The sequence below is a fragment of the Montipora foliosa genome, unplaced genomic scaffold, assembly GCF_036669935.1.
Source record: "Montipora foliosa isolate CH-2021 unplaced genomic scaffold, ASM3666993v2 scaffold_117, whole genome shotgun sequence".
Lineage (NCBI taxonomy): Eukaryota > Metazoa > Cnidaria > Anthozoa > Scleractinia > Acroporidae > Montipora > Montipora foliosa.
The window spans coordinates 132,078-160,000 of NW_027179416.1; the positions used below are offsets into that span (position 1 = coordinate 132,078).

Below are 27,923 nucleotides of genomic sequence, written 5' to 3' on the forward strand. Positions count from 1 at the left end.
TATGTATTGATAACCTTTGATGATTGATGTGTTTGTAAACAATTTGTGCCACTATAATAATTACGGGATTCTTTGACCATACTGTGCTAAAGTGAACAAAATGGAAATGCGAAATACTTGATATAGTGCCATGTTAAATTTTGAAGATACCTTTACATTGACATAGCTGTTGTCATTTTCTAAACTTTCCAAGCATAATAATTATTTATTTTTGTTTTTAGTACACAGAGGGCAATATTATTGTTGGTTTCTAACTGTGTTCCAGATAATACCCCTGGTAGGTGGGTCCTGAATCAGAAACTTAACAAAGCTGTCTCTCCTACTCAACAGATGGCAGGAAATGTTTTAATGGCCAAGAAATCCAGCAAGCCTTTGATCTCTCACCACCATCAGTGGTGGGGAAGGCAAAGCACCTAAATAGAACAGGTCTGACTCAAACAGAATTTTTTTTTTTTTACTGAGTCTCGGGTGTTTGAGGCTCTAAAAGAATTTAGACCATACGATAATTGCCAACGAGTCAGGCCTTCTGAAGACAGAAGGCCTGGCGAGGCGGCAGCTTATAGAGCCGTGAGAAGATTTTTAGGCGGACGAAATCTCAGAAGCGCTTCAAATTTGAGTGTAATGTAGACCAAAAGCTGTAATGTAGACCAAAGCGATAAAATGTTGACCGTAGCAATAACCAATGAGAGTGCCGCACGAGTACGCCGCGTGATGTTTGCAGCCGCCAGGCGCCAGATCACGCAAGCTTGGCTCGTTGGCACTTTAGCGACAGCTGTAACTAGTTATTAGATAAGTTTTCCTCTTCTTTGGAAAACATTCCTTTTACAGTGACTTCAGGCATGTAGTATTCTCTGTAATCTGCTACAAGTATGCAACTTGATTTAAATTGGAAGTAATGGACTGGACCTAGTTGCATGCCTTTTTTATTCTAAATGGTTGTCAGGGTACTCCAACACTATTGGACAGGAAGGATGCTCTGGATGACTTGAGAATATATCTGACAAAATTGAAAGACTTCCTCAAAAGATGCTTGTTGTCAGCCCATTTAAATACACAGAGCTTCAGTAAAGTTGCCACTTCATAAAGACAATAAATATTATTTTTCAGAGTTTTTCTGATAGCCACATACACCAGCCTCGTTAACATAAAAAAAGCATGTGGAGCTGGGAAGATGGGGTGCATAAACAATCCTGAGACATCTCTTTATCACTGAACTTGTGCCCTGAACACACAAACAAAAAAAGAAAATAGACAGTTTCCCATTGACAGTTAAATTTGTCTGTTGTTTGAGTACAATCAAGTGTGTCGCACCTTGGAAGGAGAGGGTCCTTGACTGGCCATTTGATCATCAGATTTGCAATGCTGGTATTTCAGTTATATCAAACTCAAAACACTATAAAATTGGTATTAATTTTATGGAGTGTTGATGTCTTAAAAAGAAAATCACACAGGGTTATTGAGGTTTGCTTTCCTGTTCTGAACTTCATGGTGACTGGTCACCACACAATCAATATTCCTGAAACATTTAAGGCCTATGTAGGTTTTCAACTTCCAAAGAACCAAGTGAGAGTTTTCTCTTTTTTTATCACACCATTGGCAATGAACGCTCTTTGTTGTTCACCAGCCACATTTGCCAGAAAATCACTATGATACAAATCCACATTGCTGTGGAAGGAAGTGTAGGACACTAAACTATGCTAACAAGGGCCACCCTCATTAACATTGTGTTAGCTATTATTATTATTATTATTATTATTATTATTATTATTATTATTATTATTATTATTATTATTATTATTATTATTATTATTATTATTATTATTATTAAACAAGGTTAGTGCTACTCCTTGAAGTGCTTGAAAAGCCCTGGAATTTAATTTTGGACTTCAAGGGCGCTTGAAAAGCCCTTGAAAAAAAGGATTTTGTGGGAAACTGCTTGAAAACTCCTTGAATTTTTGCTTAGGTGAAAGTTGTAGATATTGCATCATGCCAAGAGAAAATGAATATAACGCTAAGTTAAAGACAAGACGTCTCAAAAATTGAGCAAATTGACTATTGGGGAAAGATTAATGCAAAAATTAAAATGCCCGTGCATGCGCTTAACTTGCAGGATGTGGGAAAAATACCAATGTAGTCTTTTTCAGAAAAGAAAACACTGAAACACGATGTATGGCATAGAAATTTCCTTACAAAAACTCCTTAAACTCAGTTTATGGTTCTTGGAAAACTCCTTGAATACTCCTGGAATTTTATATACAAAATCCAGCACAAACCCTGATTAAACTTGACAACAATCATTATAGTTACTTTAACAACCTCTGACCCCTAGGAGAGAGACTCAATTGATTTTACACGTCAATGGAGGATTGTTCAGGAGGTCAATGGGTTACCAACCTCTACCTCCAGTCGAAAAGTCTGTCCCCTTTAACACAGGTGACAACCAGTTTGTTTGGACCAGAAAAAAGCTTTAAATAACTATTGACGATGTATTTCAATTAAACGTAATAGCCCAATAGGCAATTTCCGAGTTCATGTCTGCCTCCTCTTCAAAGCGAGTCTAAGTGCGAAGTTTTTCTTGTGAAAATTACTTTTCATTCATATGTAAAGTGGAACTAATTACCATCACAAAAACTTCGCACTTAGACTCGCTTTGAAGAGGAAGCTGACGTGAACTCGGAAATGGCCTATTACTTCTCTTTTCATAAACACAATTTTGAAACTACTTTCAACAGTAATTATTAAAGGGGACCTGGTCATTACAATCAGTCAGTATCAATGTGATTTATGAATTGATTTTAATTCACTGTTTCCATACTCAACTTCAAAGTATAAAATTTATTAAAGGTACAATAAGTGCCATGCACTTACCTTGGTAGTGGATGCATCATTGTGTGGCTGTATTACTTGCTCTGTCCTTGATAGCATCATGCGTGTGGTCACCATGCTGGACCAAGCCAAGCCCAGGGCTGGGACCACGTCTTTGCGATTTCCACAAAACCCTCTGGAGAGACAACAAAATTATACATTGATGTGTAGGTTAGAAACTTATCTTCTTAAAAAGTTTGTACATAAGAAGGCATTTTCTTGAAATTGCACCAAACCTGTCTGTTTCTGGTTGAATGACATCAGAAACCTGAAATACAGGATATTATTTTGATTATTGAATGGGTCAGTATAATATAATAATACTTACCATCAAGGAGCTGAACCATCAGTAATGGCAAAAAAGCCTCATTGGCTTAAGGCTAACGTTGTCTAATCAGTCAGAATATTGAAAGTGCATTGCATAATGAGCTATCTCTAAAAATCTGAATGCGATAAACTGGAGTTTGTGCAAAACAAATATTTATGGCCCTGAAATTGGACTTATACTTGTCAAAATATAATGTTTGGGACTAAGGGCACTTAAATAATTTTAATATCATGCACAAACCTGGTTCACACATACAACCGGAATCTCATGCTGATGGCTCAACTTGTGAAGCTGTGCTCCAAATGATCTGAGAACCTTTGCTCGCTTGGAAGTTTCACCAAAGGAATACTCCACACGAAAAAGTGCAGCAATGGAATCAATAATTACAAGCTTAATAATTCCTCTTTTAAGTAACACTGGCAAGCGATGAGTGATGATATTCCTCAAGTCATCCTGCATAAATTTGAAGTACACCATAAAATTGCTAAACTATTTGGTGATATCTAGTGTTTCAGCTGAATGTGTATGGCTCTGTAATAAGTTATTATTTACGAAGTTTTTGTAGGGTACTATAAGTTAAGTGGTACATTATTCTAGTTCTAATTATTATCATCTATCTAGGTCATGAATTGAACTCCAAAAAAAAAAAACACAGCTGTATCATATAGTATGGCTGAGAAACAAGGAATTGGCCAATAAAATCACCCACACTTACTGAGAGTATAGGAATTGGTTTTATTTACTGGTATGCTTGTGACTTGCGTGACTCTTCAATCCCACTAATGATTTTCCACAGATCTCAAACAATCGATGCTACTAGAAACAAAATTTCTGATGCCGGTTTGACACAATGATCTCCACTCTACCCGGTCTTGGGCCATTTGCTCAAACGTGTTGTGAGTTATGTTGACTGCTGAAAGGCTACTCTTCAGCTTGTCCTTGTTACATACTCAACAAATTGCTCCATCTCTGTGTTCCCATTAAAATTCATGTACTACACTCTACAACCTATTTATGCATTTGTTATTGACCAATTAGAAAGGTGAAATGTGTAGAGTTTCTAAGAAATACTGATACATCCCAAGCATTAATTTAATAATAAAATTTTATTAGTGTTCTATATTTAGGATGCTAAATCCATTTGACAGAACTGACCAGCCAGCCTGGGCATTTGGACAGACTAACTCTCTCATGTGCACCTTCAAATTAACACACTTAGAGGAGAGCATTACTAAACACTGAAAGGAAACACCAAACACCATGTATGATGCCACCATACATTGAATACTAAGCGACAAAGGTTGGATTTTGAGATTGTTTTAGGTTAGGCGTAAAACATTATTGCTCCTAATCTCAATCCAAATCTTAATCTCAATTGATTAGGGGCAATAATGTTTTAGGCCTAAAACGATATTTAATCTCAAAATCCAACCTTCGTTGGTTAGTGTTCAATGTATTGTGGAGTCATACTTGGTGTTTCAGTATTTTGCTGTTTCATGGTTTAGTAATGTCCCTTCAAGGATGACATATACTCCTCCAGAAGAATGCAAGGAATTATCATGCAAGTATTCCTTCAAATGTTGCATTTTCTTTGCAAACTGACAAGTCTGCTCGGCCGGTTCTAACAAAAGGAAAGCGCTCTTACAATGTAATTATTGCGATACAGCAAACAAATTATTAACCCTTGATAACATACTTCAAAGGACTGGTAATTGAGCACTTGTAAAAAGTCACTGTAAATTCCATTTAAACACTTAAAAAGTTGGAAATATGAATAACTTCTTAATTAAAGAACCCACCACATCAGCCGCATGTTCAATAAATATGTGGTCACTTGGGCTAATTTTAGCTGTTGAAGTAATTGTGTGATTTTTCACAAAACTCTGCATGAGCTGATGGAGTCTCTTGCTAGGAAATACATCTTCAGTTGAGATATAAACTGCCCCTGTTTAAAACACAAAAATACAGTCATGTCATACTGAAAATGTATGGAGGTGTAAATCCAAGATCAATAGACTACTTACTTAAATACAGTCTTATATGCCGACCCTACAGCCCACCCTCCTGTGACCCCTACCAATTGCAGAGCGATAACCACAGGATCCCCATCCTTAAACACTGGAACTTACAGTCTTCTATGTTGTCAGGCCAATGTTATGCTATCATTACTTCCTCTAGTGGTTTATTGGTCTATAAAAGGGGATACCAACAGATTTGTGCTGTATCCTGGGCAACTTGGTGAACTCATAATGTGTTCTTATGATAAAAGGAAAACAACAAAGTAAAATTGCAAAGTGATTACGTTTCTCCTCCTTTATTACTGTTTATAATTATGTCAGGTGCTTGTCTTCCATCTTTCACTGCACAACGGTGGCTCAGTTGGTTGAGCATAGGGCTGCCATGCAGGAGGTCGTGAATTTGACCCCTGCCAGACCAACACTCAAGGTCTTTAAATAGCGGAATAGAAAGTGTGCCTTTGTAATTACATCATCAAATGGTTAGACTTTGAAATCTTCTTGGATGAGGACTACAAACCGAAGGCCCCAGCTTACAGGCCTTGTTAAAAAAAAACACTTTGACATTAATATCCCATGCACTGATCGAAAAGAGCAGGGTACGGAGTTCTTGGTGTTGTGGTCTGGTCTGATTGAGGGCCACAAGTTCATTAGCCTATGGCTATTAATGTACCCTAATAAAAAGGAGGATGGGGTGTGGAGGATCATGGCTGAGTTGTCAGGATTTGCCAGTCACAGAAGTGGCATCCATCTAACTAGTCTCCCGTGCAGCCATTTTTGGTGTCGTCATGCAATGCTCCTTTGTGGGGAGGAGTAATGTGTCGTCATGCAATGCTCTTTTGTGGGGAGGAGCAATGCGTGACAACACTAATAATGGCTGCAAGGGAGACTACCACCACGTTGAAAGTGTCAGGATACATCAGGCACTGAAGATCCATGAATGGTGAAGTTATCAACAAATACTTTATAAGCCCCCTATTGAATTTTTCTCATATAGAAGTGTTTTCCACCTGGATGTCAGCATCAAATACAAGAGACAAGAGGCCTCTGTTAGCAGGGAAATTGCATCAACGTACAAAAATTTTATGTACCTCCCCCAAACCCTCCTTTCTCCTCTGGCAACTGAACAGTTAGGCAAAGCTGCAGACAGATTTGTGTCTTCCCAGAGGAGCTCTCCCCAGCTATCTCTGTAATTCCTTGTCTAAGTATGCCCCCACGCAGACAGTCATCCAGTATGTGGCACCCTAGACTCAATCTTTGTCCCTTGGAAGCTTTTCCTGCACTGTTGTAAAGAGATAAGGCAGTTTTCACGGTTGGGCATGGGAGAGAATGAGAAACAGCTCTGAGAAGGATGGAGACGTCAAAAAGAGAAAGCTTTGTTGTTCTTTCAAGGTCTGCTGCTGACATGCGCAGGATAGAAGCTTGACTTGTCAATCTCACTGTATACAAAGGGCATGAAAAGAACAGATTGTGTGGCATTGCATTCACGAAAGTGGAAGCAGTGTCTCGAAGAGGTTTCGAGAGTACCTTTCTTGAGAGCTGCTATGATTCGGGGATGAACATCTAATCTCTCTACATTGTTCATCGTCGATTCCGTATCACTTTCGTCGAAATTCAGACGACAAAACTACTTCTCCGTGACTAATAACCTACGACATCAATGTTTTTTTGGAGATCATTTGAAAAAAGCGCCATGTCGCCATTATGCAGTGTTTGCAAAGGCTTAAGGGATGTTGACAAGTTACCAGGGGCCCGTTTCTCAAAAGTCCCGAAACTTTACGGGCCGTTTTCGGGTGTCACAATTCCCTTTGTATCTCAAGAACGGAGAAAATTTAATACCTCAAACTTCACAGTTATTTTTCTTTTTGTTGCCTTGAAAACATGTTAAAAGATCGGCTTTCCAAAACAAGCGGTTGGCAGTTTCACAAATGGCTTTTCGGGCCCGAAAAGTTTTCGGGACTTTCGAGAAACAGGCCCCAGATCCCCATATCGCATTCTCGTCCCCAGAGCCACCCGGCCCTCTTAAATCGAAAGCTCGATACTTCAAAAATTTGAGCGCGGCCTACTTTTTAAAAATCTTTGTACAAGAGATTACTTAAAAGGTATCCTTAAACATTAGACATTCGCAAGCAATGTTTTGGTTCACGGGCATTTTAGCCACACATTGAATCTGCCTAATTGTCGATACTATTGTTACTCTGTGATACAGTACAATTACGTCAGCAAGGGCTGATTCAGCCAATAGAGAGAGTGTTTTCACTCACGTGATCAGGAACCCCGTTTTTCCACCGAAACAAAAGGATTAGTTGGGTACACCGTGACATGGTCGCCGTTCCAATGTTTAGGTACATCAACATGACCGCCGTGACGTCACCTAAAAACACTCTATAGCCGTCAACTATATTTCGCACAAGGAATAGGAAAAATTCCTCGAAATCAGGAGCTCCCGCCGAAATGGTAAGATTTCCATTTTCAGAAAATTATTATAACCGACAGTTTCCGATTTCAGTCTAAATCCTCGACACTAAGTGTTTCCTTATTTGCTGTTCAAGGCGCCGCAAAAGGTTGTCGTCCTTTCCGCCACATGTCCAGACTTGGCCCTTTTAACTTAATATCATACAATATTCTGATATTGTGCAGAGTAAACGCCATTTGGTTAAGAAAAACAGAAATTGTTGAAACGTCTATAAGCCTCCAAACTATTTTCTCATGTGCTTGCACCCCAACCGGAGGTGCGGTTTTCCGCGTCTTTTCATTGAACGCGCAGGGGTGTACTTTACTTTGCCAATAGACTGTCACGCGAATTACATTTTGCATTTATATCCATATTTTTACTACTCTTCCAGCTAATTTGTTATATTGGTCAAAGATCACAATATGAGCTTCCATAAAGAATACACACTACATCTTTACCAAGGTAATTAGGGAACAATGGCGTTACGTAAACCGCAGATCTAAGCTGGGATCTGTCGCAGCGTAGCCGACAAGTAAAGCACACTTCGTTGAGAATATAACAAAGAGAACATCGGGTCTTTTTTATGTCTGTGTCTATACGTATGGTTGATATTTATGGATTCCCCATTTCCCCTTTCTTTGGTTAAACGTGAGAATAAATAATTCGTTCCCCTATTTTACTATTGAGAAAACTGCATTCGCTTGGGTTTATAACCGTTTATTGAGTTGTCTGAGCGACTCATTTTATAGCGCCGATATGCGAGAAACTAGCAAATATTTTCTATCGTACGTTTAAACCACAAGCAGCGAGCAAATCTTGATATTTAAATTTGGTAGAATACTTTCAAGGAAAAAGTGGGCTCTGTGGCCATCGCTGTGCCCTTTATCTCCCTCCGGCTCCGGCTATGTTACGGTGTACCCTGTGTACTTCTGTGCTACTGTTTGGCTGATAACGAAAGAAAAAAAAAAAAGGAAAGGAACTTTATTTAAGTGTCTAGGCGCTCTAGCGCTGGAGCATTTATTGGGGACACTGTAAACTGAAATTAACAATGAACGCAAATCATGTAAAATGTTGGTTTTTGAGAAGAGAGGAAAACCCATCTACCCAGAGAAAAATGTCTCGGTGCAGAGTAGAGAATCAACAAACTCAACCCACATATGACGCCGAGTATGGGAATCGAACCCGGGTCATATTAATTGGTGGGAGGCAAGTTCTCTCACCACTGTGCTACATCCTTGCACCCCAAATAGTCAAGTACTGTAGTTATTTGACAGCCCATTATGTTAGACCGAGCCAACCTGAAATATAGAAAACCTCGACTCGTTTTTGTGTTATCGCGTTTTGTTCGTAAGATATCACTTGAAGCATCCTTGAATTCCCGAGGAATTATCTCCTGCGGACACATGTTTTCACGTTCTCGTCAGTTAGAAGGACTGGTCCTTAAAGATTTCAGCTAGGATAGACAAAGCCTGGTGTCTAGATATTTTGATGAAAAAGGTTCTTGAACGATTTTTTAACGTCTAATTCTTCTGGAGGCTCTGCCAAGGAGTTCAATTTCACTTAAGCATGCAAGCAATAGTCTTGCCGTTGATACCGGAAGCGCGTCTGTTTGGCGAAATGTTGACGTGCGACTCATCTCTCCAAAATGGAGTGCTTGTCAGTGAGTAGAGTGATCTCGTCACTAAGGAGTTGTGACCCTCCAGAGGACTGGTTTTAGGTCATCGAAGAAGGGTTGGAGTTTTTTTCTGTCTGCAAACCAATGCATCTTCATCATCCACATGTATCTTCCAGAGAAAGGGTTCCCGACAATATTGGGACAATATTGCTATTGCTACAGTCACCGAAAGCCGTCTCCTCGTCATTGTTTGCACAGCTCATTTACCATAGGGAAGAAGGCAACTAACATTCCTTAGCTAGAGTCCGCGTGGCCTAAGGATGGATTGTCAACTGTTAGCATTAGCCGGGGCCCTTAAGGCTGGTATAAGCGATCTACGGGTGTAAGTCTCTGGGGGCCTCTATGTGGTACGACGTACTGGTATCGTTTCGAAAGGTACAGCTATTGGTTCTGAGCAGAGCTTTTATGCTTTTCAAATGTAAGACAAGATGCCTGAAATTAAATAACACATTGCTCCGATTATCTATGCTCAGGATATTGCGCAACTAAAAAGCAAGGATTCTTCGCAAAGGGAAATGAACCGCACGATAAGCCTTTTCTCTTCTTACTGAGCCAATTGATCGGTTACCCCGTTGAGACTGAATTGCGCAACGAAAAGAGCTGCATGGGAGAAAGAGTGGGAAAGTTGGTAATCGTTACTTCCGGGATATGATTTTGTCATGTCCCTCATAGTTTCCTTTGACGTACGCAACTGCATGACGTTGTAAAACAAATCAGCTCATTATAGCGAGACGACACGATATGGTGTAATGAAGACCTTTTGGGAAGCATTCGTCCATAATCCAAAATATAACTGATATTATTATACATTGGTGTCACAAGCTCAATTTTGATTGGCTATAAGCACGCACGCAGCTAATTTTGCTTGCTCTGTTTCTCTTACGTCATACCTACATACCTATAGATTTTATATATGTAGATTTGACGTCATACCTACAGACAATAGTTTTATGCATGCAGAAGTGACGTCACCTAACACTAACCAGCAGTTCGGTCAGTTTTGTCATGGCGGAGCTCAGCTTAGGAATATGCATAATAAAACAATTATTGAATTCGGTTTTCGCATGTTAGCGATAATTATCAAGGCCTCAGTTTGTGTTATCGCCTCAGCCATCGGCTTCGGCAGATAACACAAACTTTGGCCTTGATAATTATTGCTAACATGCTCAACCTCATCCAATAATTGTTAATTATCACGTTTTAATTTTAAGGGTGCTGACTGGGCCTCTTACTACATATCACTTCAATTTTATTATTATTATTATTATTATTATTATTTATTTATTTATTTATTTTTATTTTATTATTTTATTTTATTTTTACAATACTAACAATATATACAATATATAAGCACGATGAGCTATATATAGCCCAATTTTTATGGGACTGATTGAGTGTTGTTGTTGGAGCAAATCTTTTTCTGTTGCGAATTTAATTTGGATCCTAACGGTTAATTTAGTTTTTCCAGCATTTACACACTAAGATCTCAAATACTTCCAAGCTTAAATGGGTTTAGGTGAGGTTTTCGTGTTAGTCTACCCTCAGTTTAATGTAATATGAAAATAAGACAAAATAAACGGCCTCGGGGAAACTAACTTTTCGGTGGTCAGAGCTGGGAGAACAGCCTTTGAGCTGTCCAATTGAATGACCAACATTTCCGGTAGCCAAAAATACACTTAACGATATTTGAAAAGTCTCCTTCCTTAGTCCCAGAATAGCTAGTCAGCGACGAATTAACGAAAACAGGAAATATGAAATATTTGTTGGTCGCTAAATGTTGTACTGTCTGAACGCTTAAGTGCTCTGGTGAATTGCTTTGCAGTCAACTTCAGGTTAGCTTGCAGTCGCCTTGGTCTACCAAGTCGGGTTGAGCGTGATTCGAAGCCAAGGAGAGTCAATCTTCCGTCATCCACACGAGACTGTTTGATTTGTCCTTCGCTCGACATCGTGGGGAAAAAGGAGACTGGAATTATAAGGAATCCACGTTGACGCTGGCCACTGAGGACGGAATAAAGAGGAAATCGGCAATCTCATTATTTATGGAGTGGCGCCAACTGAATTAAGATAGAAGAATCATAAAAGAACTTAAGTCGTTAGTCAGACCACTCCTCTTAATAAAATAGTGCAAAAAGACAAGGTGGATAAACGAAAACCAAAACTTGCTGATGAGTTGAGGGCCGGAACAAGACTTCATGTTCAGTCCTTTCCGAACAACTCGGCCACGATCTCTCCGACGAAACAATGTGTGATGATGATTTCTCGTATCAATTCAATAAATGTACCAGAAATGCTTGCCGCTGCTACGAACTCGTCGCGGTTTTCAATTTATTGAAGATTGATAAAACCAAATCTAACGTCTTAATTCCAAATGATGGTTCATGATTTCGGCCATTCCCAATTTTTGTTCCAGAGTTTGATCCATGAAAAAACTTGCCTTTTGAAAATTTTCTGTTGTAAAACCACTCCCACTTGATATCTCTCGAGGTGCGTTTTTGTCACGTAACTAAATACAGCCTAGTTGAATGGAGCTCCTACAATTGGAAACCGTGATTTTGCGGCGTCGAATAATCATCAAGTTCAGAGAATCAGCCCCAACAAAGCATTAAATTTAGTACGACACAGTTTCTGTCAACTTAGAAGTCCTAAGCCCTAAGATACATACTGCAAAAGTATTACATCATAAAATTATTTTAGCTCTGCTGTTTTAAGGTTATTTGTCCCTCAGAATTGGGCAGGGGGCTTTTCCTTTGTTCTCTTTCCCGCTTGTTTTTCCTGTAATCTTGTTTGTGTGCCCGAGGACTGCCGGAAAAGACAAAAGAAATGGCTAGGGGCAGAGTTTCCTTTTCGGGGAAACAACTCAAATACCAGAAAGAAAGCTGTGCTAGCAGAGCATATCACTTGCCAAGATTATAGCTCAAATATTAATAATATTAGTATGAACATTAGTTGAAAACATACAGGGGGAGATAATGACAAAAAGGCGACCCAAATTGTACTCTAGCTTGGCTTCACATAGGATCATAATGTTTGCACGCGCAAAAAGAAACAAATAGAGTTTGACACCATGTGTTTGCAATGCATAACACCTTGTAATAAAATAGACGCTTTTTTTATTCCTTTGCTTGGTGTTTCAATTAAACCAGGTTCCTCTCTATTCAGCTCAAGTTCAAAAGAATATTGTAACAAGAGCTAATTTGAATAAGAGCAAAACCCATAATGGTGCCATTTTGGAAAAAAATGTGCATTTTCCTTCTATTTCACATGATATTGTATGTGGTCGACAGGCAGGAGTTTCCAACAAGCTCCACTGAGCCTTGAAAAGATTGCAATCGTTATATTTTATTTAAAACAAAGGTATATGCTGCCAACGACATTAGATGACGGAACAGGTTTAAGTGATAATTATAAAGATTATTATGGCAGTAGCTAATTATACCTCGTTCCTCATCTCTCGGTGGAAATTAAAATGATTTTTTTCAATTCATCTGCATCTTAAACTCTATCTGGAAATAAGGTATCTTTTTTCATAATAAGCTATCAATTTATTGTCAAGTTGTAGCTCAAAATACAAATTTTTTTAATAATGGAGAACCGCAGAGGAAGAAGAAAACACAAAGAGACTCCAAAAGTGGGAATAAAGTGATAAATCAATTTACCAATATTTTAATAGCACACCTGTCGTTCGAAAGCTTCCGGACCCATTTCGGTGCTAAACATTCCTCTATATCTTCCTGTGTACTGAAGACCACACCTTTGCATCAACTTTCTGTTTCTCATCTTAAAAACATGCTTAAAAAAAACTGGAAGGATAAAAGTCTTACAACTTTTGGCAGTTCCGACCCGAGGTTGCATTTAACATACTTCAAGGTTGGTTTAACTGTTGACAAAAAAGAAGTACATTCTGTCTGTTTTAATATTTTGTTGTGTTGCAAAAAAATTCTTACACATGTGTTATCAAGGCTATATTTAGCCCAAGATCGTGTTGAAACCAAAAGCACATCAACTGTGACGCTATTAAATGTGAAACTTATTGAGTACTTTGCTTTTAATCCACTCATGATAATATTATAATTTTTGTCATTCAATATTCCGGAACAATAAACTGTTCCCTGCCTGCCTGTCACTTCAAGCTCTTTATTATTAAAGTGGTTAAAAATGTCGCCGCTATTTATCTGTCACGGAACTTGTGCGTCGCAAATATTTGAGCTCAAATTTCGGACTCAAGAACGACACAAAAGGAAAGGATTATCATGTCTTACACAGATTATAGAACTAAACCGAACAACTGTGACGCTGGAACACGTATTCTTATCTCCCTGGTTGCTTATGGTAACCGACACCGTGTCAATTTACTAAGATATTCTTAACAGCAGGTTAAAAAACGCTTATGGTTGCGTCACGCAAATTTCATTACGCACTGTAATTTTGCCTCCATTGTCAGAGATATTTTCCCTCAGCCGATCGATGAAAGTAAGTGTGATAATCGACCTTCTACAGCATGATTACAACGTTGTACACAACTTACGCCGAAGAACCGCGCGTGAGGGTAAGAATCATTGATGACATCATAAGAGAATTCGCGTATTTTGCCCTTCACCAAGCGTGAAAAATCGTCGCTCTTGTGTAACTTATGTTGTCGCATGTATTAATTCATGCGGCTTTTTTAAAGGAGGCCACAACGAAGTCGAGCGAGAGTGAAAGTCGAAGGAAAATGGTGAGTTGACGCTTTCTTTAAATGTCCCCTCTTAACAATAGTTTTGTTCATGACCACTTTTAATACTCATTAAAAGAAAGCTTCATCTCGAAGCTTTCGCGTCTGTCCTTTGAGAAGTACTTTTAATATACACGGACGATGCGGGAGTTTTGTCCGGCATTTGAAGCCTTGCTTAAACTCAGTTAATGTTGTGTCTCTTGTTAAATTTAACTGCGGTCTTTGAATTTTTGGATGGTTTATAATGGGTTTTTGTTTGTTCTTGCGTTGGCGCGCTCGTGCGCAATTCTCAAATCGCTGTTCAAACGAAACATGTCTTTTTCAAAAGGTAGAGGGCAATACTATCTTTGTATCAATTGAAACATGCATTGCGACGTTGTGTATCGAACAAAATAGTCAGATGTGATCAGGTTTGGCCCCAGGTTTGGCGAAAACGGGAAGATAGTATTCATTGTAATCGAATACAGAAAATCAAGGAATGTTGATTCCACATGCCTCTGCCATGTAGTGGGGATTATGACACTCACCGGCGCGCGTCATGTCACCTGATTTCCGATTGCGGAGCCCTGTGACCTTCAATATTCTCTCTCTCGGGAACCAAGCAGCACGTCTGCATGATATTGAACTTGGTTTGACTGTGGTTGGACAGGGCCAGGAGTTCACGCTTTTAATTGGCGGCCCGACGCTGAAAAAAGAGTGAAACGCTTGAAGTTCAAAGCCAGGGCAAGCGACGTTTACAATACAAGAAGTCAATAATCCTCTTATCTCCAGATTAAGAGGGGAAAGTTCTATAACCATTGTCCATGAGAGCAATTCAAGAGGAATGTACTCTTTTGGTCAACCATGAAGGCAGTTGAAGTAATAATTGCAATTTCTGCGGTTGTCTTGTCCCCGCTGCTTGATATGAGCCGTTTGTAAACGCCCTCAGTTGCTATGTTAATTGAAATAGCACCGTATAGCCAATAACCGCTTCCGTGAGGAGGGAATATAAAGAGGAAGGCGCCCTCAAGCCTCTCTTCATCACTTGGAGTACCTTGGTAGACCTTAGTTTTGACAATGGCGCAAGTCAACTGAGCGAGTGAAAATGCGAAAGAAAGTGGATTCTTTTTTGCGTCTTATCTTCTTTTACTAATGCATCGGACCACTGTAAAGCCAGATTGGTTTGGGTTTATTAATTCAAGAAAAGACTTATTCAGTTTGCTAACAACAAGTCACATGCATGGCGGAGGGTTCTATGCTAGAGGGGGGCACGAACACCCAGGCGGAACAAATGTTATTCTCAATAGAACCGCCCTAACAAACCACACCGGTTGTAAATCAGCGATGCGATCAATTTTCCGCATGCGAGAGTATACAGTTGACATGCCTTTCCTAATGGCTCAAAATCTAACTGGTATAATCTGAAGAAAAGCGAGGAAATTTGCAAGGATGTTAATGCAAGATGAGAATTTATGAAACAAGTTTGTCCGATTCGGAGAATACCAAACAATTTCAGTCGTGCCGATGAGACCACTCCCTTCGGAGCAAAGTCATTGCCGAATAGTGAGGCCTCCAAAAGGGTTCTCTGTTTCAGTACGCCTCATTCCGCCTTGTACGTTGTGATACATATGTGGAGATATTATCGATTAGTGAGTCACAGTTTCTCCGCATAGGAAACGGTTTTTTTATTTGCTAATCGAGAAATAGGCGGCGCATAAACCGAGGTTTTCAGCTTCAGTGTCAGAGTTCTTCAGTCGAGGAATGTGATTGGATGTTTATGAATCGATAACTTTGGGTCGTGAGTGCTTTAACCACGTGGGAGAAACATGAGGTCCGTCTGAAACTGAATCCTCAAAATCGGCAAGAAAAAGAATAAACCTTTTCTGATTTCGTTGAATGGCATGATAATATCAGACAAAAGGCATTTGATGCCGGATAGTAAAAAAAATGTAAAATGTTGCTTCTCTTAAATTCAAATGATCTTTTCTATAACAGCATGAACAGTAAGACATGATTCAGGGAACAAAAGCCCACGAACAGTGTGAATTTAGGGCCCGCTGTCTAACTCCTCACGGCTGCGTGGGATATAGTGAATTTCCATTGTCATAGTCAATTGTTCCTAAGGCTATAATCGGAGTAATTATTTGGCCAAGCGCCTTTGACGCAGACAATAAGTCAACCATTGAATGTGCAGCCGACATTGAGCGCGGGAAATCTCTTGCATATAATTTGTTGGGAATGTGGGGCGACTGAAGCGTAACACTTTCCACACTCGACTGAAACCGCCTTGGCAAACTTGCTTAAAAATATATGTGACCCATTCACTTAAGTAATCTATCCTTAAATTTGCAGAAAATGCCTTGTTTTTTTCGATTTTGTTCAGTTACATTATTTGAAACGTTGAAGGGAAGGATCCAAAGGAAGTGCCGTCAACTTGTAGATGTATGTACCTTTGATGTGGTTGCTGAGCAAAAGCTTAATATTTTGCTGAGAGTTCGTTCTGTTCTTCTATCGATGTAGGTGAATTACTGTTAGCTACAATTTCTCCAGGATCGGGGTACGACCCTATATATCTTTGAATAAAACGTAGCTTTTAGTTTCAGATGGCTACAAACGTCCCATTTCGCAAAAAAAGTCCAATGTCATTAGAGTTCCTAGACTTCCTAATGTGATATTTTGACACTTATTTTCATGAATGACATTTTATTCATTGTTGTCTGATCTCTATGTTAATTAGACGCTGTAGACTCGATTTAGAAGCAGCATTCCTTTTTAATGAGGCAAGAAAGGCAACAAAGTACTTTGTTACTTGGCCGCCATGTTGAAAGAGGAGTGAGATTTCTTCCCGCGCTACGCTGCGTTTGAAACTTCACGTTATCCGATTTGCACAAGGAGAAATACTTTCTTGTCATTCCATCCCTTTTTCAAGTAGGAGCTGGCCGTTTTGATGACCACCCTGTTTAACGATGGTTTTCCCACAAATAAAACTTCTCTTTGATTAATTCCAAGTCGTAAAACTTTTAAGTAAGAGTTCTGACATGAAATCTTTTAAACACGTGAAATGTCCAAGTCTCGGTCCCACTCCTACTCGCTTACAATGAAGGGCGGTTCACTCGCAAATTGATTGCAAAACCACCTCCTAAAGTAGTCCGACTTTTCAAAGAATTGCAGGTATTCCCAAAAGAGCCCCCTCTAAAATTCTTGAGTCAATCACTCTCGTATTGTCCTTTCTGCTACGACATCTACAGATGCAGCAAGTTTAATATCCGTTTAAGTATTTGCTTTGGGCACTTTGTTTTTAAACTTCATAATCATGACCTCTCTTCTGTGTTTAAATTTGAGCAATTTATTGTAAATATCATAAGTTTCTATCAGCTGCTGGTCTTTTAATCGTAGACGTTTGCCGCCAGGGCCGTGTCAGTCTTTCCACGTTTGTTTGCCTCAGGTTTTGCATGAAAAGGGACAAAATAAACATTTATTAATTAAAAAAGAGAAAATTTACTTGTTACATGCGACGACACATTGTGACTGTATCATAAACAGTATTCTGCTCAAACAGGGTGAAGTTTTAATATTTTGGAATCTCGTCAAGAAAGATGTACCTCGCTAAGTTTACAAAGTGTAAACACGAATGATGAAATTTTCAACCTCTTTTCCAAGCTCCTGCCCTGGACTACTGAAACGATCTTGGGGTTTCAGTTTTTTTATGAATTATTATTTGTTTAATTGTGTGGTTTTAGACAGTCTTTATTTGCTTGAAATTATTGACGGTTTTTTATGAAGTTGCGAAAAAAAATTTGACAAGCAAACATAGTTAACGTTAGTCATTATTCCTTTCTCTCGTTTTACCTGTAATTTTCTGAAAAGTTTAAAGTGAGAGTTTTATTACGATTTGAGCCGATAACAAACTTTCCTATCCTCACAGCAAGGCTGGGTGCCAGTTTCCCACGCTCACTTCTAGCTGCATGATTGACGCAGTCTGTTGACTTGTTTATGGAAGATGTAATGTTCTCAGGTCCGTTTTTTGGACAAGAAAAATACGAGATTATACTGGAAAAACGACGTTTGGGAATGTAACACCACCTTTTTCATGTCCGAAGTTTTACTCGATTTCAAAGGTCTTTTGTGATCTTCGGCGCAGCAAGAAAGCTTGTGAAGAATATTGCCTCGATGTTGACCAGAAGGCGTTAACTCAGAGTCGATGGGTAATTTAAGAAATTTACGTAAATTTGGGAGACCGTGGAAGCCTGAGTGCTTTAAAGAACCAATAATTAAACAAAGAATTTCCATAAAAGCCTTAATCATAGTTAGTAACTATGCCTTAATGGACAATACTAATGGGTTTATTTAGGGCAATATTTGAAGACTTTAAGAAAAGATCACACTGAACCTATAAAACTTCGAAAACCCGTACTTATGCGCCAAATATGAGGTATTTGAATCCCTTTTTACGGCGGTTTTCTTCTCATATGACTGTGTTCCGCAGGTAGATATTTCCACGAACGTCGTCAAACCACGAGAATTCAAACAAACGTGCAAACCTGTATTCGTTTTATGTACCTATTTCGCTTATCATTGATCAATTATCTTGAAACCTCAAGACCACTTCCAACATGTGATATCCTTTTAAGTCTTTTAGGAAACACATATCCCATACCCATCCATTGAGGAAGTTTTGATATTCCAGCAGTCGAGAGTACGTACCTTTTTATTATTAACGATCAATTTGGGTTTCTAGCCAAAATATGTCGAAGCACGCCTTATCAAAAATAAGCTCACAGGCAACCAACAATCAGTTGAAATGTCAAGGTCAACTTTTGATCAGAAGTTTACCAAGGTAGCGAATATTCACCTCATTTTTGAAAGAATGTCTGACCAAACGGAACTGATGTTCCAAGCCTTTTCTAATTACATCAACCAACATTTTGATATCGCCTGAGACAAATTGTCCTGTTTTCAGTCAGCGAAAACGTGACGAGCAGATGACAATTGACAAAGTGTTGACACGTGATGTACTATTATTTGTTACAAAATCAGTTTTATCGTAAGATTGTAAGATTTTCCTTTTCGTGGTTGCATTCTTTCGTAGGGTAATTGCCACGCCATTTATTTAAAGACGTAAATTTCACGAAGAACAAAAAGGGTCTTTTCACGAGTTTCACTATTGCGTTCGACATTAATCTCGTACCCTGTGACAGAGTGAGATCTCTGTACGAGATTAGTTCGACATTGGAAGTACTCACTTTCTAATCTTGGGTATCCTGTGGATAGGTGGGGCTTTAGCAAGTTTTCGTTTGTCGTTCGTCTGCTTTTTCAGCGCCATCTTGAATTACGCCATACCTGCATGCGGATCTCGGTTTTGATACCTGTCATCCTCAATGCCAATGTTACTTGATTCCCTGTTATTTCCTTCAATCTTTTTAGGTTTAGTGTTTTACTAACATCTACGTGTCCTCTCAGGGAGCTATTTATGTTGTATCGTTTCCTCAGAGGCGATGCGTAGCTATTTTGACCACAACTTAACTCCTTAAACCGAACTGATCGCACTTAGTTATGATTCAGAGTCTAGCCAAGGGCAAAGTATTTTATTTCTGTCGCAATAGCCATAGTACTCAGCTCTTATTGAAATCATCTCAAGAAGTACATGCTCGTGTCCTCGATCTTCGGTCCTATAGGATTGTTTCTTTCCCTACCCTTAAGTGTACCTCTTAAAATCTTTCGTTGGGAATGTTTTGAGAAAGTGCCGCTTTAAGTAGAAGGACAATTGCATTTATTTACAAGCGAAATAATGAATGTATATACAGGCACACCTCTGAGTACCCGTCTCAAGTTTTATGACGGGGAAAAATCAGATCCGCCAATATCAGATTAGACACTTTGTGACGAATGCACAACCAGTTGTAAAAGGATGATCTGATTGGATCTAATAGCAGCGTTGCTGTGCGTGTCAAGGTTATTTCAGCCTAAACAGGTCCTTGAAAACTTCTCGGTTTAGTCAATTTCATGATTTAGCTAGACAGACAGTGCGCTTCTAGTCCGTGTTCGATGTATCGATAGTTTTCTCTTCTTCTCGTTTAAGCGAGGTAATCTCAATCTTAGTATTAAACTTTAAAAAAAATAATACCTAATTTTGGCCTCCAAGAGCTGGTTACGTGTCAAATTCCACTGAACTTTCATCGTGAGACTTTCACGAGTTCCTTCTGAAATTGATATGAGTCGAAATTGGCGAATTCAGAAAATGCTGTCTATCAGTGAAAAAGATATAATTCATTACATCATACTCACTTGGGCTCTACGCCATCCTGGCAAGAGATATGATGATGATATTCACCAATATAAAAAATGAGATGTTTGCAGCGTTAAATTTTCTTCCTTGGTATATATAATCGTCCTTTTTTTCTTGAAGCGTGCAAAGAACTAAACTATAACAAGCCAATTGGTCTTTCAAGTGGTTGTTTCCGGTAGCAAAACAAAACAGAAGGCAATTAATTGCCAGTGCAAAATAAATTCTTGCCCATGATAAGGCCTTGGAAATAACCTTCTTGGCGCCTCGCTTGTTTATACGTTCAATATCAAGCAGTATAATTACTTTACCTGTTTCACTTGGTTTAGTCTTAAATATATTCAAGTTCAACTTGAAGAAAACTGGGCCTTATTCTTAAACCTGCAAGTTAAATTGCCTCTAGGTACTACTCCCAGTCTAACTTTTATTTTGAAAAGAAACATAGGCACATTAAATGATCGCTTCGCCCATCCAAATATTAAACCTTTCGCATTATAAACAGTTTCAAGTTATTTTGTACAATGAGTTTATCACTGACTAAAAATAATTGCGATACTGTGGTGACTGCGATACTCCGGTGACTGCTCGCGATACTGTGGAGACTGCTCGCTGCAGGCACGCTTCACGATGAATGAGGGGAGGAGATTGGGCCGCAAATTCTACTCGACCGTACTTGCCGTGAAGTTGGATGGCCTCCGCCCCCTCCCCTCAAAATTTTTCGGAGTGAAGGGGGCGGCTGTACACAGCCTAGAAATTGGATTGAGGAATAACAGGGATTGAAATTAGTCGATTACCTCCGCACAAGGCTGACATTAACTGTCCAGAGTCGAGCGCACAAAATATGAATTTATAAGCGTCAAGAATATCCAGCGGGAACTGAGACAAAAGTTTCTTTAATCGGGTCATTGAAGCGAAATACAGACCCAACATCTTTGTAAGTTTCCCGATTCTCCACAGTTTGTTGTAGTTTTTAACACACGATTCCCAAGCTCTAGAAACACGAACAAGAAAGTGCAGTAAGCACAGTTTATCAACCTCACGCGCCGTCGGTTTCATCAATCCTTGCGCTTAAAATGTGTTCCCTGTTGGAGAACCTACACACTGCTTGCACAAACGGCCGGTAGGGTGGAAGTCAAGCACCGGGTCCAGGTCGGCCTGGTTAAATTAACTTCAGGTCACGGTTGTTCGAAAGCCGATTAACGCTAATCACAGATTAAAAATTAACCAAGGAGTTTATTTCTCTACTCCCAAATGTTGTACAACGCTGATATTTGGCAAAATTTTACATTAGACGAGGTCAAGCTTGAAAACCAAAAATAACCAAAAGAAGCTTTCACCCAAAAGTTAAAAAAGCAAACCAAAGTTTACGGTAATCCTGGATTAAGTTAATCGGCTTTCGAACAACCGGGCCCTGGGCTTTTTAAGAAATAAAGATTTTGAGAAAGCAAACAGTAAGAATCAGGAGCCCATCACCCGGAGCCTCCATCCAGACTATATCCTTGAGTCAACCTTTGCCCGTTTCTTTTTGTTTTTAGAATATTTTGTGAGACGAACGCGATTGCTTGTGACGTAATGCAACTTTGTTCTGATTGGACGGCATAATGCATTCGCGGGAATTCGAGCTTCTAAAAATAAAAAGATACGGGCAAAGGTTGTCTCTAAGGGTTTCTATGGGAGATTGAGGCTCCGGGTGATGGGCTGCTGTAAGAATTCATGCTATTTGTCAGGTTCTCTGTAAACTCTCTCAAAAACTCTCAGTGGAATTTTAAAAAACGAGGACTGAAATTCCTGACACATTGAAAACCCCGAACGAAAAAAAATTGGGGTGTCTCTCAACTCAAGTGTGGTCCCGACACTTCCGTGAAGCGAAGAAAGTCTGTGGGTTTGAGACCATAAGGAATCCTACACCCCGTGGGGATGCCGCCCCAGTCGAGAGTTCCGTAGCACTTTCAAATTCTGGCTACTTTGAAAGTTTGCGTAAGGAATTTAAAGTCATTTTCAAGCCGCCTTGGCTGCTTTTTCAGTTTGAGTTGAATAATTCGGGCATTGTAAGTGTTCCTATAAGGTTAGGGTGTTGGGTTCTTTTCCGAGCTTGCCCGTCACCAACGATGAATATTTTCAAGAAATCCACCATCTCCTCTATAATAAATTACTTGTTTTTTAAAGGAAAAGGTGTGTGAACATTCGGAAGCGGAGCTCTAAATGAGCTCCAGATTGTTCTTTACACTTTCCACCTGTATCCGTTCGCATAACGCCGTTTTCCGCCAGGCGTAAGGATCATTTGACCCTAGTGCACTCAGCTTTTGCGCAGTGATGTTTGACCGAGGGGCGTGTTGGGGAGTCTGGACCGGCTTCGTGCAGTGCGCAGAGGCCGTGGTGCTTTAGATTTCCCGGCCTCCATGTTCGAACCTGACAGTAACATTTGATTTTGTGCTGTTTGGAAGAAAATTTCGACTGGAAAAACGGATTTCAAAATCAGCCTGTCAGCAAAACGGCTTCGGGCGGGTTAATAGCACCTTTTGCCCATGGAACATAGTGGCCAAGATCGACCGAGGGTCCGCTCATCGAAGGTGAATATGGAAGGTTTTGGCTTTGTTCGAGAAGACGCCGTATTTAAACAAGACGACCGATTTTCCACCTTACATTATGCCATGGTTTATGGACTTTTTGCATTGTTCAAGGTTTTAGTTTTGCTTAAAACAGTCAAAGAAAAGGCGTCTGTTGATCTGGCGAAGGTTTTTGGATAGCCATAACCGGCGGTTTCACGGAAAAGAAAATTAACTCACATCATGTCATATCAACCGTGTTGTGAGGCCAACTCCCGAAATGGTCCGCGACTGCGCTTCATTTTCTCCTCAAGACACCAATTTACCGTAAACCCTTGGCATTATCCTTGATCGGTGGATACTTTTATGTCTGAAAGTATTTTACTTATCGTAATTTTGGTTTTTCGGCAGGTCCCCGATGGCCACAGTTCTTCATCGGCGAGTTCTAGAACTCCCAGAAATCGCGCATCTACCTCGAACCAAGAGGAAGTCCATATAGGCAAATATCGCTTGATAAAAACTATTGGAAAGGGAAATTTCGCCAAAGTAAAACTAGCGAAACATGTGCCAACGGGAAAAGAGGTAAACAAACTTTGTCATTCTCTATTTACAGTGATGAATTTGTCCGTAGATTTTCGCTAATCCGTTGGTCGGTCGCGGCTTGCTTATTTGCTCGGGCTGAGGGATGAATTGTAATAATTTAACTGAGGCCAACTAAACGTGTTAACGTCGCTTGTGTTTTTTTTGTTTCGTTCACAAAGGTAGCGATCAAGATCATCGACAAGACTCAGTTAAATCCAAGCAGCTTGCAAAAGGTTAGTTAAATTTGCGCTTTATCTTTTGAGTACATACCTCAGGTGTAAACCTTGTTTTCAACTGTTCTATGCCTTCGTGCTCTGCTTGTTAGCTTGTTCCATGTAATTACATATTCGAAAGCAACGTTGATGCTTTCGAAATTTTTTAGACCACACCAAACCCCTTTATTTTCAAATTCGTCGCGACACGTTGTGACTTCACAACCTTGGATTTTTAAAGTTTCCCTTTCCATGGTCTTGGTGGGGCAAGAAAATGTTTCACAACATCGCTGGCTTGGCGTGCTTTCTTGATGCCTTCAACCGGCGATCGTTGGTGACAAAAGGAAAATTCTCTCTTCCAGGTTAAGCTGGAATTATTCTATTTCCATATTGCTATCAACTACGGTAACATAACTCTGTCTTTCAACTTGACGATTAGAGATTTTTCGTTATTAATGTCTGTCCTATCGAACTAGTTAGCGGTAAATTCGAACGACATTGCCTGTAGTCATGAAAAAATGTATCGATATTTTTCTCAAGTCAACTCAAGGTGGCTCTCAGTTTACTCAAAATTCGTGGACAAGACTTCTTCATGAAAATTTTCCTCTGTGGAAATATTGGTCTATGGGAGATCGCTAATTACAGTCGCAAGATATTGTATTTTTGCGCGGTCAACCCTTCAATATTCGTTGTGATGCACAGGAGAGTTTTCGATTAGCATGGCTTACGTTGTTTTATTTATAAAGTGTTTGATAGTCGTTCTTGCACGTGCTTTGTTAAGATATTTCTTCGGGTTGTCGCAGACACCGTACAGATTTAATGGAAAACTATTGAGAGCTATTGCCCTGTTTTCAAATGAAGTTGCCGTGCGCGCAGCGATTTGCTTCCCTAAAAATCCATTCCGCTGGGTAATTTTGAATGTGTGGCAATTCTTGTACAAACTACGTGGTTGACCAGCGATTTATCAGGAATTTTATGGTTTATTACTCAGCGATAAAACAATATTTCTATTATATAAGTTCACCATTGGCCTTAATCCATCATATGCGTGACGTTCGAGAGCTGATCAATGTAATGTTGTGAGGTGTCAAGATGCTATAACTATCGGTATTCTCCTGAGGCAAGAATGAAGGAAAGCGTTCCTTTTTTCCCTATTGTGTGTACATCGAATTGGATACGCTGTAGGAAGAGTCTTTGCGAAAGTTTTCAAGATTTCCATTGAACTTTCTAATCCTTGCCAAGTCCTAATTTAATGTGATGGAAGTACATTCTTTGCAGAAACTAACAAATAAATCCCAGATTTGGGTTATATTCCATGAAACACCAAGGGCTTAACCCAATCTTGTTTGGTTCCTTTTGTGTTCAGAAAGAACTGGAAAGTGAATGTTTTTGTCTATTTGGGCATCAGTAAATATCCCCATCAACTGAGATTTCATTTAATCTTTGATTTCGTGCAAGCTTATTGCATGCAAGTTTCTGTCTGGCTCTGGTTATTCATTGTAGGTTGTAGTTGTAAAAAATACCAAATTTTGCACTGTCTGTGAATACCAGCTCACTTTGTAGTTCACATATCATTGCCTTCAAACCTATTTAATTGTTCAGAGGAAGATTTTTCAAAATCTGAAAATAATGACAGATTGGTACATGATTCAAATTCAATGAATTTATGAATAGCAGAATAATGTTTTTCTGGAGTGCTGGAATCTTGTAAGTCCTTGGTGTAAGTAATGCAAGTTTGTCTGATCATGAACTTGGGGTTAATGATATTAAAACTCAATCCAATTTGTGACGTACACAGGGTCATATTGTTATACAGGCTGTCATTATGATTAATTTGAGGAACATAGTCATTCAAAAAAGTATTATTTTCACAGTGGTTGTGTTATATCTTCACGTAGCTGGCTATCCTCACTGGAATAGTCTGCTAATGTAGCTTTGTGCCAGCTGTGTGTCAGTAAATACAAGAAGACAAATTTTAGATTTTGAAATATTTTAAAATATGATTAGTTTTCAAGATATTCAAGCCTTTTTTATTTGTTTTTCATGAATTATGCTGAGTAAATTTTGTCTTGCAGATTTTGTTTAACTTCCTGTTTAGCATAGGGGACTGATTATCATACATAACTGTATGTTGCTTTTTGAAGTCAAATTGGACTTTGAAGTGTCCATTAGCCAATGTGACACAGATAGCATGCTTTGATGGTTTCTTGCAAGCTTCCAAGGGCACTGCTGTTTTATTCAACTTAAAGCAACTATTGTTTCGGTATGCATACATTACATTTCAAATTCAAATTACACACTTGAATTTTCACAAACAAAAAGACATCACTTGATCTTGTGAAATTACTAAAATCCATATTCTGTCGCAGAAAAATTTTTGGCCATTAAATGTATCACCAACTGTTGTTAATGTTGAATTGTAGACGTCTAAAACAATCTTAGAGATGTAAGGAAACCATTATTTAGTTCATTCATTTGGTAGAAAAAGATGTTTTTGTTAATAAGCCATTCTGGCATATATTTGACCTGATCAGTTGGTTTATAAAGCAGCGGTGGTAAAGAATCTTCTTCTATGCAGCCTCAGTCAAGCATTGAGTTCAATATTCAGTATATTATTTCCAAGTGCTTTGAGTCCTTGACGTAAAAATCTTGGCCAGTTTCTTATCTTTGGATATTCCTTGTGCATAAAACAAGAACTGTGTTTTCCTCACCATGGTTTGCTCACAGAGTAACCACATGTATGAGCTAAACAGAAATCAAAGCACTTGTGCAGTGAATTAGGTTATGGCCTTGTAGAATGTCAAGTTGGGTCATTTTTAAGTGTTATATCTTGATCTATTAGTTTTTTTTTTCAAACAAAGTTAGGTTTTTTGGTCAATCATTGCATTTTTTTACAGAACCAGAGGGAGTAGTGCATATATGTCCCATGAAAGCCGCTGGTTGAGTGACGTTCAGCTCAACTGGGTTTCTCAGATATTAATGATCAAGTTGTCAGAAATTTAGTTACCTACCTGGAGGTTTCATGATTATTTAAGTTTGAATGGTACAGTATCTTGTTCCTCAGAAATTATTATTGGTCGGGAATAGGTCAACGCGCTTCTTAATTAAATAATTATTGGGTTAGAAGACAGGTAATATTTTTAAATTTTGGGTGTGGCTGGAAGCTTCATATTTGCTTCCAGTGGAATTTAGGTACAATGTGTCATTCTTTTTGTCATTTCAGCTGTTCCGTGAAGTCAGGATCATGAAGTTTCTTGATCATCCCAACATTGGTAAATAAACATAATTGCATTTGCTCACTGCTAGAGTGGTTTTCAAAAGCTGGTACCCAGTTCAGTTATAAGGCCAACCTTGTCAGTAAATTTTGTTGTAAATGGTGTTGAGTTGGGAATATAAATTGAGTCACTGCTTTTGCCAGAGGCAACAAGTTAGAACTCTATTCCTACATGTAGGTTTTCATGGTGACCTTGTGGCCTTTCATGTCTTAAGCTTATGCTCTGTCCTCTTCAAAGAACATAGAAGCGTTGGTAAAGATGAAGGAAGAAATGGCACATTTCTCTTGATTTCAAGAGCTGTTTTCATAACCATAATTTTGTGATTAAATTGTTTGAATGTTTGAGATAATTTGCCAAATCACCACCAAATAATGATAATGGTAATGATGATAATGATGATGATGATGATGATAATAATAATAATAATAATAATAATAATGATAATAATAATAATAATAATAATAATAATAATAGCTTTGATTAAGTTTCAAGTTTATTTGAAGCCGAGCACAAGGTGACCCACTTATCTTGTATACTGTAAATTGCATTTCTAATTAAGGGGGAGTAAATCAAATCAATTATCAATTGTTAATGGGAAATGGAAGTGGGAGTTTCTAAAGATTAATGTCACAGAGTAGAGTAGAGAACCAACAAATTTATGTTGTACATGTATATGATACAAACCCAGGACAAATTAAGTTGTTTGGTGATGGTTCACTGTACAGGGCTTGAAATTAAAAAGCAAATCCAATCGCAATTTTGTGACAATTTAAGATATGAAAATTTAGTTGCAATTTTGTAAATTTTAGTCCCAAGGTCGTCGTGCTGTGTTGTTTTGCTTGTGGTTTAACCAAAAAAAATTGAGAGCACTCACTATACTTGTATGTAAAGAAACCGCTGAAATTGGTGAACAATTGAGGGAATGGTGGCAGCACAGCTAAACATGCTACAGTTGTGCCCCATATCTTCAGATTGAAACAAGATTCACAGCAAGATA

At 38.9% G+C, this 27,923-nt stretch overlaps 2 protein-coding genes across 9 annotated transcripts in view; one reads left to right on the forward strand and one right to left on the reverse strand.

Annotated features, from left to right (window-relative positions):
• Positions 1-177: 177 nt before the first annotated feature.
• On the reverse strand, positions 178-6,925 carry LOC137985943 (DNA repair protein XRCC3-like). The gene is made up of 7 exons (XM_068833391.1): positions 6,736-6,925; positions 6,300-6,647; positions 4,993-5,138; positions 3,434-3,646; positions 3,102-3,133; positions 2,869-3,001; positions 178-1,222 (listed from the first exon to the last, which is right to left on the reverse strand). The coding sequence occupies exons 1-7, from the start codon at positions 6,791-6,793 to the stop codon at positions 1,097-1,099; spliced, it is 1,056 nt and encodes a 351-aa protein (XP_068689492.1). The 5' UTR covers positions 6,794-6,925; the 3' UTR covers positions 178-1,096.
• Positions 6,926-13,619: 6,694 nt separating this feature from the next.
• The window catches only part of LOC137985946 (MAP/microtubule affinity-regulating kinase 3-like), a 35,586-nt gene continuing 21,282 nt past the window's right edge, over positions 13,620-27,923 (forward strand). For 2 of the 8 annotated variants that reach the window (XM_068833396.1, XM_068833398.1), the window contains exons 1-4: positions 22,678-22,881; positions 23,269-23,439; positions 23,619-23,672; positions 26,875-26,923. In XM_068833396.1, coding sequence (XP_068689497.1) covers positions 22,837-22,881; positions 23,269-23,439; positions 23,619-23,672; positions 26,875-26,923 — 319 coding nt within the window. In that variant the 5' untranslated portion in view covers positions 22,678-22,836. Of the gene's footprint in view, positions 13,885-14,007; positions 14,053-22,660; positions 22,882-23,268; positions 23,440-23,618; positions 23,673-26,874; positions 26,924-27,923 lie in introns of those variants that run through there. The other 6 variants (XM_068833395.1, XM_068833394.1, XM_068833399.1 and 3 more) reach the window with 6 other exon arrangements.